Source organism: Syngnathus scovelli, chromosome 18 (assembly GCF_024217435.2).
Source record: "Syngnathus scovelli strain Florida chromosome 18, RoL_Ssco_1.2, whole genome shotgun sequence".
In the NCBI taxonomy this organism is placed as follows: Eukaryota; Metazoa; Chordata; class Actinopteri; order Syngnathiformes; family Syngnathidae; genus Syngnathus; species Syngnathus scovelli.
In genome coordinates, this window is record NC_090864.1 from 7,227,466 (window position 1) to 7,241,732 (window position 14,267).

At 54.0% G+C, this 14,267-nt stretch overlaps 2 protein-coding genes across 3 annotated transcripts; both read right to left on the minus strand.

Annotated features, from left to right (window-relative positions):
• Positions 1-972: 972 nt before the first annotated feature.
• Positions 973-7,929, minus strand: LOC125985845 (adhesion G-protein coupled receptor G2). Its single transcript, XM_049749047.2, has 20 exons — positions 7,198-7,929; positions 6,749-6,846; positions 6,308-6,633; positions 5,994-6,252; positions 5,872-5,913; positions 4,541-5,773; positions 4,374-4,483; positions 4,111-4,247; positions 3,882-4,038; positions 3,660-3,824; positions 3,437-3,559; positions 3,313-3,358; positions 3,147-3,250; positions 2,956-3,080; positions 2,621-2,889; positions 2,454-2,553; positions 2,107-2,393; positions 1,784-1,885; positions 1,604-1,717; positions 973-1,528 (listed from the first exon to the last, which is right to left on the minus strand). Exons 1-20 carry the CDS (start codon positions 7,224-7,226, stop codon positions 1,440-1,442), a joined length of 3,915 nt encoding a protein of 1,304 aa, XP_049605004.1. The 5' UTR covers positions 7,227-7,929; the 3' UTR covers positions 973-1,439.
• A 198-nt stretch (positions 7,930-8,127) lies between these two features.
• On the minus strand, positions 8,128-14,148 carry ptchd1 (patched domain containing 1). 2 transcript variants are annotated; one of them, XM_068648789.1, is made up of 5 exons: positions 12,333-14,148; positions 12,224-12,262; positions 11,056-11,737; positions 9,808-10,481; positions 8,128-9,691 (listed from the first exon to the last, which is right to left on the minus strand). In XM_068648789.1, the coding sequence occupies exons 1-5, from the start codon at positions 12,774-12,776 to the stop codon at positions 8,588-8,590; spliced, it is 2,943 nt and encodes a 980-aa protein (XP_068504890.1). In that variant the 5' UTR covers positions 12,777-14,148; the 3' UTR covers positions 8,128-8,587. The 2 variants fall into 2 exon arrangements, with proteins under 2 accessions (XP_068504890.1, XP_049605006.1); XM_049749049.2 differs by lacking the exon at positions 12,224-12,262.
• Positions 14,149-14,267: the final 119 nt, after the last annotated feature.

The following is a 14,267-nucleotide window of genomic DNA, read 5'->3' on the forward strand; positions in this document are numbered from 1 at the left end:
GAGCCGTTTCAGATTGCCGGTCAGGGAAGAGCATTTGCTTTTCATTGTTTCCTGTGACAGCCAATTCTCAAAATGGCGTCCAAAGCGAATAACTCAGACAAGTCAAAGGGAAAGCAGCCGAGCAAACAATCGGAGAAAGTTGAAACCAGCTCACATTGCCGAATCAGCATTTTGCGTGTCCGAATCGACCCATGCTGCATCGATTCTCATAGTGGCGAACCAAGCGAGGCGGAACCGGCGCGTGAACCGTCCTCACGGCACTTGATCATCTCCACAAGCCCGCAAACGACACGGCCGTTAAACAATTATTGAACGTTTTGTCGTCACATCAAGGCGTGTAAAAAGTGCCCGAGACATTATCGGCAACATAAAAGTTTCCCTGTCCCACTCGACGACAGGAAACGAGACGAAAAAAGCTCAGACGAGAACTATTTTTAGAATGTCCGGGTCAGAGTGAAAATTCTATTTTGGAGACCAAAAGAACTGCTGTTTGAAATCGAAGACAGCGTTGTATTTCTTCGTCAGCTTTTGCAAAACAACAAACTCACAAAACTTGGCTGTAAGTTTGTATACGGGCGGGTTTCCACAATCTTGGAGCAGTAGCGCCCCCTCTGTGCAAAATTCAGCCCCAGATGCCAATTTCACTTGGCAACATTTCTGGCACAAGTCGATTCTCCAAAGCTCACTGAAATTATGCTCCCAGTTTCTTTGCAACCAACTCACCTTTTTCGTTCCCGCTTGTTTTTGTTGGCAACTGACCCGAGTGTAGCGGCGCCCCCTCTGGCAGACAATGTAAAGAACATGGACTGGGATTCACCAGCCAAGGAGACAAAGAGGATGTTGGATAAAAAATTTATATTGGACCTTTACTAATAGATTAGGAGCTTCTTGAGCTTCAATGGATTTTTGTTTTGCGCTCAACCTGTCGTAGTGTGAATAGCAAAACATCTTCCGCAATGTGCACACACTGAATTCAAAATCATTCCCTCCTTTATTTTTGAATCTGGAAACATATCAAACTCATCTAACACAAATAAACACATAGATTGCAAATTTCAAATGATCTATATTAGAAATGTGTTTTTAAATTGGATACAACTCGCTGAACTAATGACATGAATGACTGAATAATGAGCGTAAAACATTTGATGAAGGCGAGGTGTCCAGAGTTCAAAGTTCACAGACATTTGGGCGAGCGTGAGACTTTGCAAAACCAAACAACTAGACTCACCATGTTTGTGACAAGACAACAAAGTCAGGCAAATCCAGCACTTCAAAACTAGCCAAGTGACGATACAACGAGGCACACCTCCAGAGCCACGAGTGGCTGGAGGAAGTTCATAGGTTGAGCCTTTGACTTTTACACTGCCACCTAGTGGAAAAGTCTGCAATTACAGATAAGAGGAACCTCAATGACTGCACACTAACAATTGGATGTCTTAAAATAGGACAGTTTGTCTGTGGAGTTCGTTGAGGACCACGTCGCCGCTGGAAACCTCGGACACACCACTGTCTGCAAACACCGACCCTGCGGGGACAACCGAATTCCAAAATGGCGCATTAAAAATGCCTCAATGACTTTTGGCCCCAGCGCTAGACGTACCGCTGGCGTTGGTGCTGGCGAGCGAGGAGCTCCGAGAGGCCGGCCGGCGGCTCGAGACCCCCGACGTGCTCACGGAAAAGTTCCGCTTGTCCCGAGCGGCGGTTCGACTCCAGTCTGCAAAGAGCTTGTGCCTTAGTTCGCTTTTTTTTTTTGAGGGCATACTTTCATGCGTGACATCACCTGAGTTTTCAGCCAATCGCAGATGCCCGCAGCACAGGAAAGTTCGCCACTGCCTGCGGACGTTTTCCTTACAGGCACAGTGGAACACAAAGAGAAAAAAACCTGCAAAAGGGAAATGGCGTCTGAAGTAAAAGTAGTGCTTTGCCACCGTCTCAACTTGGGTGCTTGGGTGGGAGCTGACGATCTAAAAATCGTGAGCGCTCTAACCCTGTGGCATATTAGTGCCAAGGAACTATGCTGGGTGACGTGCTTCACTTAGACATAAGTAGTGCTATGCCGCCATCTTGTGCCTTGCTCAAAAAGATAACCTTTGTGGCAGTGACCTTGCAGAGAGTTGAAAATGCTGAAGAGGTAGACAAAGGGCAAGCGCAGCGGGCCCCAGGCGAAGAGTGCGAAGCCCCAGGCCAGGCCCAGAAGCGCCACCAGACCGGCCACGCTGCGCAGGTCGGCCGCCGGCCCGCGCTGCGGCGACCGGTGCTGCGGGTTCTGCTTCTTGATGCGCCGCAGCTGCGCCATGACCACGCCGAACACCAGCAAGCAGGAGGCCAGTACTAGGAGGAAGTAGGCTGCCACACCCGCGTAGAAGGCCGCGTCGCTGCGCAGCCAGCAGCTGCAAAGCACACGCAAATTCATACATCATGCCGTCGGGCCGTCGACGTGCATCCCTTACAAGTCTCCAGAGGAGCCATCTCCGTCACGGCCGTATACAAGCGGGCCATAATTGTCTTTGTCCACCGAGATCACCACCACCACCACCACGGCCGGAACCCCTGCCGGCCATGACAAGCAAGAGTGAGAAGTTTTTTCGCGAGCGCGGCGCCGCATCAAGAGACGGACCCCAGCCGATGAGCGAGAACTTGAGCATGTATCTGCTGAGGTAAGGCGTGAAGACCCGCACGATGCTCAGGTACATGTGCAGGGCCTCCAGCCCCGCCCAGGTGAAGGAGGTGAGTAGGAAGTAGTGCAGCAAGAAGGCAGCGCCGATGCAAAGGCCGCCATACGGATACGTCGCCAGCCAGCCGTCCAGCAGGTACACCAGGTTGAGCAGGAGCAGGGAAAAGCAAAGCTGCACCAGGATCTTAGCTGGAATGTCGCGCAGCAACTTCCTGCGCAGTTCAGAACCCAACGTATTCAGAAAGAGCCCCCCCGAAAACCGGATCGAGGATCCTTACCCAAACGAAAGGTACGTCAGCAAGGTGGCGGCCAGAAAAATGGCTGAAACGCCGCAGCCAACGTACGTGATGAAAGTGAGAATCTGAGCCTGCCGGGGGTCATCGAGCCCGCTTCTGGATAGATCCTGTTTTGTGGCGGCAAAGCGTTAGAGGGCTTGGCTTGTGCTAAAAGTCATGTGTCAAGCACTGACCAGCAGGACGGCAAAGGAAGTCAGGTGGTTGCAGGCGCACGTGGTCGTCCACGACGTGGCACTCACCAGCGAGCAGCCGGCCGAGCTCCAGCCACCCGCACCACCTGATGCAAATTCATCCCATAATATCAAAAAACGGGTCTCGCCGCGCGACGCACGACCTCACCGTTCAGGGCAAAGTCCCAAAAGCAGCAGACGGCCTCGTTGTTAGCCTGTCGCGAGCGATGAGAAGAAGTTAAGAGAAGCATCGACATCAGAGCCGTTTGCCGCTCGCGTTCATGCGCACGCACATGCATCGCTCGGCTATTGCGAACGGTGAAGCGAATCTTGTCGGTGAGGTTGCTGATGGACACGTTGCTCACGCTGGACGCCAGCACCGGACTGACGGCGGTCTGCTTGGTCAGTGTGTGGTCCTGGAACACGCTCACAAAAAGTGACATTTAAGGATTCCCGATGGACGAATATGGACGTCAGTGGCAGAGAATGCACTCAAGAATGCACGGGTGAGAGCACCTGGAACAGGATGGCTTTAGTGTAGAAGGTGAATTGGACCCTGTCGACCTGCTTGCGCTCGTCACGGCTCAAGTTTTCCGTGATGGAACGTGGGAGGTACACGGAAGCCAAGGTGGAGTCCCGCTTCCTGGTCCTGGTCCCGCCCCCGCCCCCCCCGTCGCTCATCTTCACAAAACGTACGATCAAAACTCAGCGAGTTGTCAACCGGGATGATCTCCCTACCTGAACGTGCTCGGTGTTGAAGATGTCGACGGACATCTCCGGAAAGTCGGCTGCGTCCACTTTACGGACGGCCAGAACCAGCGAGTTGGACGAGAGAACTGCAGGGGTGTCGCTCACAAGCAGCTTGAGACCCAAGTCCTCCACCACTCTGATGATCCTGCAGAGAACCCATCTCACGTAGATCTATGCATCTTTTTTTTTTTGTAATAAATTAAAAAAATGGAAGAACCTGTTGGAGGATGGGGCAAGGGCAAGGGTGTCGCCCTCCATTAGGTTGCTGATGATGCTGACAATTTTCTTGGCCAAAGCTTGAGACACGTTGGGAGCATCCAGAAGCTTCTCCAGCTCCGCCACCAACCTCGCCACCTCCCACGTCCAACACAAAACAAAGCTAACTACTAATGGCCTCAACGATAGGAAATCTCGCGAGGATCATCAGAAGATGAAGACGGATCCGAGCTCGACGTTGATGTCATTGGCTTTGATTTTTACCTGTGAGGAGTTGAGCTGAGATACATCCCAGGTGCTTTCAAGAAGTTTGTCGGCTTGCTCCTCCAAGTTCTTCTTGGTGCCCGAAGACAACGTGGTAGTCTTTCCGATACCTTGAGGGGAATAACTGATTGGCATCATTTGACAAATGGTGGGGAAGGGCGTCTTACCAGATGAGGAAGACTCTGGACCGACGTTTGTAGTTTGAAGCGTCTCCGCTGTAGTGGTGGTGGCGAAAAGTTCACGGGAGACTCCAAGTCTCGTACTTAAATCCACTCTGGCTTGGGAATCATTGCGTGTCGATTCTGTGGGCGTGGCCTCGTGATTGCTGCTTGTTATAGAAACAACCGTTTCACCGGTGGCCTCCACAGTGCGGTCTCTCCCTTCCGTCACGTTGTTGGATGTTGTCGGACGGTGAGAACCACGATGTGGGTTTGTCATCGTATTGCGGTTGAGTGCGTCCGTGGAAATCGACGTGTCAGCCATTGTGACTGCCGGGTTATTTGCTTTACTGTCACTTACGTTGGCAATTGGTGTCCAGGAAGTTGAGTTGTATGGCGACGTGTCTTTGATGAGAAGGTTTTCTGTAGCGACATTATTCTCGAGTGGTTGTAACAAATCAGATGTAATGTTGCGTACCGTTGATTCTGTTACATTGTAGCCTGGTGTTGAGGAAGCCGTGTTGTATCGTGACGTGTTTTTGATGAGGAGTGTGATCGTTGCATCGTGCTCAAGTGTGTTGTTAGGTTGCAAAAAATCAGAAAAAGTTGTGCCATTTGGAAGAGGTGACAAAGTCGTTACACTATAGTGAGACGTAGTGGATGGTGTACTTGAGCGGGACTTTGGGGTGTTTTGGAGTGTTATTTCACTCCCTGTAGTTACATTTTCGACAAGATTATTGTTGGTAGACGGTATCAAAGTGCGGCTTGTTGTGTTGACCATTGTGTCATTTGGAAGATGTATAGATCCTCTGGGGTGTGTAGTTACGTTGTAGTCAGATGGAGAGGAAGTCGTGGTTAATTTGGAATGTGACGTGTCTTTGATGTGGTGAGTGGTGACGCTTACTGTAGTTACATTAAGTGCATTGCTAGCAGAGGGTAGTAATGAGTCAGCTGTAGCACGCTTTGTGTAGTTTGACATTTCATGAGGTGTTACGGTGCTACTTGAGATGTGATTGGCTGGGCTGTGGTCAGTGGGTGGGGCTAAACTTTGAGGCAGAGATCTGATGGGTGTGGAGTCACTGGTAGTCATGGCGAAAGTGACGTTGATGTCCAACGACGTCGTGGCACTAGGAGGTGGCGTCACCGATGGACTGCTTGAAGAGGTTTTTTCCCCGTGGCCACTAGAGGTCACTGTGACTGGCAGACTCTCACTCTGAGGGTGGCTGTCAATGGATGTTGAAACTGAACGCAAAAAAAAAAATGGAATAAAGATTTAGGCGACTGCGTTCCCCTGTGCAGAAGTGAACACAAGCCGGATGCGGGCATTGTGATCGACTTACCAGGTGGAGGGGAGATAGAGGGTCCTAATTCAGGTATTTGAGCTAAAAACAACACATGTGCTAGTTAACACTTGCTCCAACATTTCCTCCAAACAATGAAGACTAAAAGGGCTAATATTCACCACAATGGAGGTTGTGGTCCGTCTCCCGAGCCTTGGGGCTGGTCACGCCCCAGAAGCGAGCGCTCCAGCCAATCACGGTGCCGTCCTCGCAGGGACCGTGCTGAGCTAGGTCGGCCCACACGCGGAACATGTAGACCTCCACCTGGCCGTGCGCCGCACCGCGCGGCCGCCGCCGGGGGCGACAGCCCAGCCACAGTGACCCCGAGGGCGGGACGGCCTGAGCGATGACCGTCCGCTTGGCCGCCAGGCGTCCGTTAAGCTGAAACCCAAGACCATCACAAATGGCTCCCCAAACAAACATTCGGACTCCTTACCTCCAGACTGAAAGAGTTTCCGGGGACGTCTCTCCTCAGGCATACGGTGTGCCAGCGACCCAGGGACAGACTGACGGGGAAGTGGTGCCGCACCCCCAGCAGCCACCCGTACACCGCCCCCTCGTTGCCCTCCAGACCCAGCTCGGGCCTGGGCGCGTGCACTGAACTGTAGGAGAAGGCCACCCACTCTCCAGAGGAGAGCACTCGCATGTCCAGGCACACGCTCATCTGCAACAAGACAGGCATAGACGTGCCGTCCTGCAGGGTCCAGTGGTCTTCGCAACCATCCAGCACCGCCTTGGTGTCTCCCAGGAAGTAACCAAACGCTTTCATAGAGGACAGGCCATTAGCTTCTGGAATCGGTTGGGTTCTGGTTGTGAATTCAACCCCAGAACTGGCTGAGCACCAGAACCAGATTGGGTAGCAATGGGATATTTGTACCTGGGACTGGAGCAGTTCCCAAAAAGAACAGTCTAAGGACTTGGAGCAGAACATATGCGCACCTCCACCGTCCGTCAGAGTGACGAGCCCTCCTCCTCCTGGAAACACAAAAGTCACGGGGCAGATTCAATCTGAGGCTGGACTCGAGTCCTTCTCAACTGCTCATCTTCAAACTTGGTGGCAATACATTTGGAGCTCCCTTGTGGATTTCCATCACATTCATTTGACACCATGTGACCAAAGAACAAGACGAAGCACCTCAAGGCAGGGCCGCTGTCTGCTTTTGTTGGCCGCCTCATTGTCCCGATGCTCGCACGGCACTCCGCATATCGCATGTCAAACTCTCACGGGCTTTGTTGACACAAAGTCACGCTATGTAGTCACCTTCTTTCAACTCACGTTGAAATTAAGAGACAAGTCACACAACAGAAACTAAAAACAAGCCTTACCTCATGCTTTTCGTACTCCTAGGGTCCATTTTGCATCCGTCCTAGGTTGGAAGAGTGGCCTCATGGCGCAGATGTCCCGCCATCGCACTTCTTATCCATCTTCTGCTGCAGAAGTGAGTCTCAGGCACTCTGCAGCGGGAAGGACACGCCTACAAAGAGGAGGACTGAGCATGTCCGTCCGTCCAACCTGCCGCACTTCATCAGGCTGCGTTGTCCATCCTTCTGTCTGAGCCTCCCGTCAACCTCAGAGCATCATTCTGTCCATCTCTCCACTCCTGCCGTCAATCAGGCCGCCTCGGGGCGACAGCTGCAGCTACAGGATGTGGGGCCAGACGCTTCCTGGACAGAGTATTAACCTTTATTTGATCCGTCTCACTGTGCTCACCTGCGTGCGTGCTTGTGGAATAACAAACCACGGAAGAATGTTAGGATTGTATAAAATGGTTGGGCTCAACTGTGAAATGGATTCCCGTTGGCCAAATGCAAAACACACACACGCACAGTCATGGGTGTGGCTGCGAATTTGAGGAACGGGTTCAAGTCATCCGTAAAGTGAACGGACTGAAACGTGCTCAAGGCCAGTGCGCCGTGACGGGCGCCGATGGCTCGAGTGTCAGCCAGCTTTTGTTTAATTCCATCAGACAAAATCGGATCATTACGCAGGAGCAACAGTGTCAATGCGGGCAAGCGACCTTTGTTTCCGAAGGATCGCTTTTCATTTCGGTCCTGAACGTTGTTGTTGTGGTTGTTGTGGTCGTCGTGGCGGTCTGGTGTTGCTCCTGAGATTTGAAACGCGGTTTCAGTGTTGCCTTGCCGGCTTCGATTAAGGACTAAATCGGGGCTGAGCAAAGAAAATAGGGCGAAGCATTTTGAAATGAAGTTAGCTTTATTTTACCGAGAAAAACTTTGCAGTTGGAAAGAGAATCGGAGCAGTTTTCAATCACTCTGACTTTATTTGTCCGGCATTTGTATTGTGATGCGGCTGATTGGCTCCTCAGGTTGTGACGGATAAGAACACTGAAATGAACAAAAGTATTGGGACTCCTACGGGAAGTGAAAAGCAAACGTGGAGGAGTGTCCACCTAAAGTTACTCTCAAATTCTCTTGGTGATTCAGTAACTGGGACCGCGCTTTGCGTACTGCTAGCAAAGAAGGCCTCGGAAGCAGATAATTGTCTAAAATGTTCTTGGTGACATGGGGTGGCGTGGAGGTTCCTATTATTGATTGCGAGGTGCGTCCCAGAACTTTTGTCCACGCGGAGCAGCGCTCAACTATACACAAGCAAACAGTCGGCAGCAGCTGAACGATGAGATCGGCCGTGCCTGAGCTCGGCTCTTTGGTCGTTTGCCCGTCGCCATGGAAACGCTACATCCAGCTCCTCCATCCAAAGTCAGACCGTGGTGATTTGGTCGACCACCCGAGTGCCGTCTTCCATCTCCAAGCACTCGGCCTCCTGCTGGAGGGCGTCGCCGGAAGCAGGCCGGCGGGCTCGGCTTTTGGAAGGCGGCAGGAAGGTGAGCAGGGCGGGCAGGAACGCCAGCGCATGCAGGGCGGAGCATCCAGCCGTCAGCACCAGGCAGCGGAAGAGCGTGCGCGTCAGGTTGGAGCGCACCGAGCCCACCGGCGCCAGGGCGGCACCGTAGCAGAGTAAGGCTTGGAGTGAGGGCACACCGTGCCTCTCGAGGGCCACTCGCACCCAGCGGGTCCTGCCGTCGCCCCGACCCGCCGCAAAGCCACACAGTAGCGGCCCGCTGCAGTCGGTGGCGTGTCCCAACGCCAGGATCAGGCACATGACGGACGCGCAGTCCAGCTCCACGCCCCACAGGCTCATGAAGCCCAGCACGCCAAACTGCACCGAGAGCAGGGTCAGCCCCAGCCACACCGACACCAGGGGCTCCACCAAGGCCAGGGAGGACAGGCCCAGCAGGAAGAGGGCGGCCAGGAGGGAGTGGCGCAGGGGCGCGCTGATGGCACCAGCATAGCGGTCCAGGTAGACAAAGGACGGGTTGAAGACCAGGAAGCGCACGCGGGAGGTGAGCGACAGGCGCCGCAACGTGTCCAGCAGCACTGACATCTCCTCCCGCTTGTTCTCCGTGGTTTTGGCCACCAGGAAGATGCGAGACGCCGCCACCTCGGGCTCCTGGCCCGGACCCCGCTCGGCAAAGATGATGTCGTCGGCAAAATGGGCAAACTGAGGCTCGCGTAGGAAGTCGTGGCGAAGCGCGTAAGTGAAGTTCTCCCGAGAGCAGCTGCCAGACTGGTTGCGCTCCGCCAGGTAGGCCAGATAAGCCTCCAGCCAGCTGATGCGCCGGAAGCCCTTGGCGTACTCCAGCAGGTCGCTCTGCACGGTGGCGTTCCAATAAGGGGCGCTCTCATAGATGTAGAAGCCGATGACGGGCGAGTAGGAGCTGAAGTAGAGCTGCTGGGCGTGGGCGTACGATGCCGTGGCTGTGTCCATGGCGACCAGTGCGCTGGGGTCCGAGCCCTGGGCCACCTGCCGGCAACACAAAACGGGTTCCTTAGGCAAACAAGTAGGCCAAGTATGTATTTTGTTATTCTACTTGAGAGTATTATTTCCTTTTTTTTGTTGAAAAATGTTTCTTGTCTCACCTGCAGGAAGCCCATAAGTCCAAAGGAGACGTAGACCAGGTAGAGCAGCACCACAAAGGGCTTGACGTAAGTGTTGGTGATCCAGTCACCGTAGCAACGCCTCACACAGCCCAGCAGAAGGTGCGAGTCCTGGGGGTGAGCGTCCGAGGCCCGAGGGTGGCCGGGCGTGCTCGCGGGCTGGTCGTTGACCGCCCGAGGGTGCACGTAAGTGCGCGTGTGCGCCACATTGGCCGGGTAAGGGGCGTGTCCTGGACCGTGCGGCGTCCCGGTGGCGGTCTGCGCCTCATCCTGGTAGCGGGTGTACATCAGGCATCGGTACCAGGCCGGCTTGGAATCTAGCCGCTCCTGTCGGGGCACTCGTCGACAAAAGCAGCCGTGCCGATAGCCCGTCTCCAGGTAGCCGGTGAAGACCAGGCAGGAGCTGTAGAAGGAGAGCATGTAGGCGTAGCTGACGGCCACGGCGAGCGCGGCCGTGCGGCAGAAGAGGCGCACCGCCTCCATGTTGGTGAGCGGCGAGGCGGCCAGGCCCAAAGTCATCAGGTGGAGCACCGTCGAGCCCGAGAAGCGCGGCATGACGTCCTCGAAGACGCTCGCCACACGCTCCTTCACGTGCTGGTCCTCGCGCGTGCGTCGCCACGACGACAGCATCTCGAAGGAGCCGAAGAGGCCGTGACCTGGGGGGGGGGGGGGTTGCATTTTTATCAAATTAGGTGTAGCGTCAACAGCTAAATTGAACCATTAAAATGAAATGTTTTCAAAATGTAACATGAAATAAAAAAGTAAAAACATCCAATGCAGGTTCTTTCTTTTGTTTACTATTTTACCGAACGAGATTTCCAAGCAGAAAGCTTAAAATTCATCAACATCCTGAACGATCACATTGCAGTCACTCTGCTTCAGCGAGTACATCTCGCGGCTTGTGGCTTCTCCTCTGGTTGCCACGGCGACAGTGATTCAGTCATGGCACACATGAAATGAGGATTTGTACAACCTCAACACGACGAAGCACTTCACACCTCAGATGACAGCTCACAGGCTGACTTTCATTTAATTTCAGCACCTTGTCTTGCTGAAAAGGACAATTTCATCTGCATTCTCCCCAAAAAACACGTCATGGCTCCTCAGTAAGCCGCAGTGATATTCTTTGCAGAGGATAAAGAACGGATGCCTGCAAGTACTGCTGTTATCTTTCTGCTCTGTTTCAGAAGAATCACGGCTACAACCGGAGACTAGCGGTCACTCACTCACCCAGCATGACGAAGGGAATGCCCAGGTAGGTGGAGTTGTAGGTGGAGCCGCTGAGGTTGAGAATCCCAGCGGCCGTCAGTCCCGCCAGTGTGACGGAGAGCAAGGCCAGCGTGCCCAACCAGGGCTTGGAGCGCACGCAGTCCCGCATGGAGCAGCACAGGATGGCCAGGACACCGCACAGCCCCAAGCCGGCCAGCAGGGGGCGGCGCGCCAGCACTGAGGACAGCTGGAAGTCTGTACCGAGGGACAACGAGGTGGCCGGGTAGAGGCCCAGCTGCGGGTGCAGCGCCGCAAAGTCCCGCAGCCGGCCACAGAAGGCCTTCTCCCATTGGCCGGCCACACCCTCCATCAGCCCGCCTCGTGCCTGCAGGTAGTAGGTGAGCTGGAGCGCCCGGGCTGACCGCACCCCCTCGCCGTCGGGGCCCCGCGTTTGCACGCCGCCCAGCTGGTGGCCGATGTACGCCCGGCGCCCGCCGGCCAGCTGTGTAATGGGGTAGCGGAGCGTCGGCGCCGAGCGGTTGGCGGCCCGGGCCGAGCGGATCTCCTCCAAGGCGCCGATGATGTCGTCCACAATGCACGCCTTCTTGTCGTCGGGAAGACACAGATGCGAGAAGGAGTAGTTGAAGCTGTCGGGGCTGCTCGGGGGCACCGTCACCTGCATCTGGTAGATGAGTCTGTGCAGCTGGCAAGAAAGGAACGGCACACCATTAGTCGCGAATGACAAAAGTAGTGCTTTGGCACCATCTCACTAACTCGAGGGAATGACACAACCTTGCCTGCAAGCTGAATTCTGGCCGTATTTGTGAGTTTGAGTTTTTGAAGCCTTCTTTCGCACGTTTGGGGGGTCGCAAGCATGTTGACAACATCCCTGTGCAGCTGCCATGACAAGAGGACGACAGTCCCAACAGCCGCACGGTTGCTTAGCAACAAGCCGGATACGCTCAACTTTTTCCTGCTGTTCCATTACAATTTGCCTAATGTTGCTTTTCATTTTACGCTCAAATCCAAATTGGCTTTCCGGGTGAACTCATTTGTCAGTTTAAATGAAGTCATAGTGGAGGAAAAATACCAAGACTTTTCAAGATAAAAAAAAAAAGGCAATAAAACCTCTTCCGCAAGATGCATTTCACTGGCCTATATTGGGGAAATAGATACTGGCTATTAATACCTCGGAAAATGGGTGGCTTGTAGTCTGCGCACTTGTCCTCTTGCAGAAGACAAACGGAGGGTTGAGACTTGAGAGCGGGTGGGCGTGGGGCGGGGCCGGCGGCTTTTACCTTGAGCACGGCGTCCAGATTGGGCGGCTCCAGCAGGCTCCCGCGTCGGGCGGTGACGATGACGCGGCCGTAGCGGCCGGGCGTCTGCAGGTCCGAGTAGAGGGCGTGCTTGGAGTGGTTGATGGGGAAAAGGCTGTCCACCAGGTTGCCCTCGATCTTGGCCAGGCTGTGCTTGGGTGCTAGCAGGCTCTGCACGTCCTCCTCCACGCGGTAGCGGCTGAAGCTGGCGCCCAGCAGCACGGCCAGCAGCACCGGCGCGGAGGCGAACAGCACCGGCTGGCTGGCCACGAAGCGGCCGAGCGCTCGGAAGCCGCCGCTCAGGCCGGCGTGCAGCGCCTGGCGCAGCATGGCGACGCGCGGCCGAGGAGACCCCAGCGGCCCACCCAGCGGCCCCCCCAGCCTCTCCCAGCCGGCGGAAAGCCCCGAGGCGGCGCCGAGCTGCATCAGGGGTGGCCGGGCGCATCCGAGCACGCCCCACTTGTCTGCATCTGCAATGCGGGGAGGGGGCGCGGGGGTGTGCTCACGCTCTTACTCCCGGAGCCACCGGGAAGGGTCTCGGCTCGGTCTACGGTCCTCCACTAATCCGTCAAGAAGTCTCTTTACAAATTAGAGCGACAATTAGGTGGTGAGTCATGTCGCCAGCTAGCACCCCCCGCCCCTACCGGCCTCCATCCGCCTACCTGATGCTGCAGCGGGCATCCCCGCTTAAGACGCGTCTTCAGATCTACGTACCCCTCTGGTAAGACCGAGATCTGGTACCAGCACCCCTAAACACTCAGTTCAGCTCAGCCCAGCCAGCACGGCGCCGCTGCTTAGCCGTCTTTGCACGCGCGTGAGTGCGTGTGTGTGCACATGCACTCTCCACGCAATACAGGAGGGAAGATTTCAAAATAAGAGCCTCATTGACAACGACAAAGCGAACTAAGTCCAAAAAAAATGATGACAGGATTAATACAAGTAAATGTTCGGGTTATAGGCACGTGTGCGCCGCGCTTAAATTTAGAAACATCCGATTAAGTATCTGGATCTCGACCATGACGACAAGGGGCTCATTTTCAAACTCGGTGGCACCATTATCGTCCATTACAGCTGTCCAAGACAGAAGGCTGAGAAGAGGGCGGGGCTGGCTCTAAATTTAATTACAGTCCGGAAAAGGCAGAAGGGGAAATGTGCAATGTGACAGAGAAGGCAAAAAAAACATCCGGGCACTCTTTCTTAACGCAACACCGAACAAAAACAAGTGATGTTAAATACAAACTATTGTTCTGTTGTTAAACTCTATGACTGTATTTCAAAACACTAACATGCATAGTTTGAAATGAATCGAGTGCTTCTTTCACGGACCACTAGAGGGAGCCCAAGTAGCCAAATTGGCGTACTGTTCAAACTGCGCCTTTCAGAAAGCCGCTGCGGCTTCACACTTTGAGATAAATAGGAGCAATTCTCAGCATTTGCTTTCAACACCAATGGCTGAACATGGCTTATTTACACACACGCACGCACACACACGCACGCGCAGGCCAATGGGTGGTTTTGCTAATTAGCGCTTGCCGCTGCAATGGCCGCCAGGGTTGCCACAGATGCAGCTGAATAACAGCGATGTCTGCTTGCCTGTCACTCAGAAATCCCATTTGGGTGACCCTGATAAGAGCGACGTCACAATGAGTTGCCATGGCAACGCTGGCATCCATAAGGGTGAGACAATGCCTATAGTATGTGTGTGTAATGAATAGCCACTGCTCAATAACAGAGGTCAAAATAAATGTGGAAAAAAAATCCTTGGTCTAATATCTGGTCAGGCCTGCAGGGCAACATGTTGTTAAGCAGAATCTGTTTTTTGTTATTGATAAAATAATTCATAAACTGTGTCATCTTCAGTTCACAATGAAAGGCTGCTGAGTCAGTTGCCATGGCGACATGTGCATCACAGCTCCA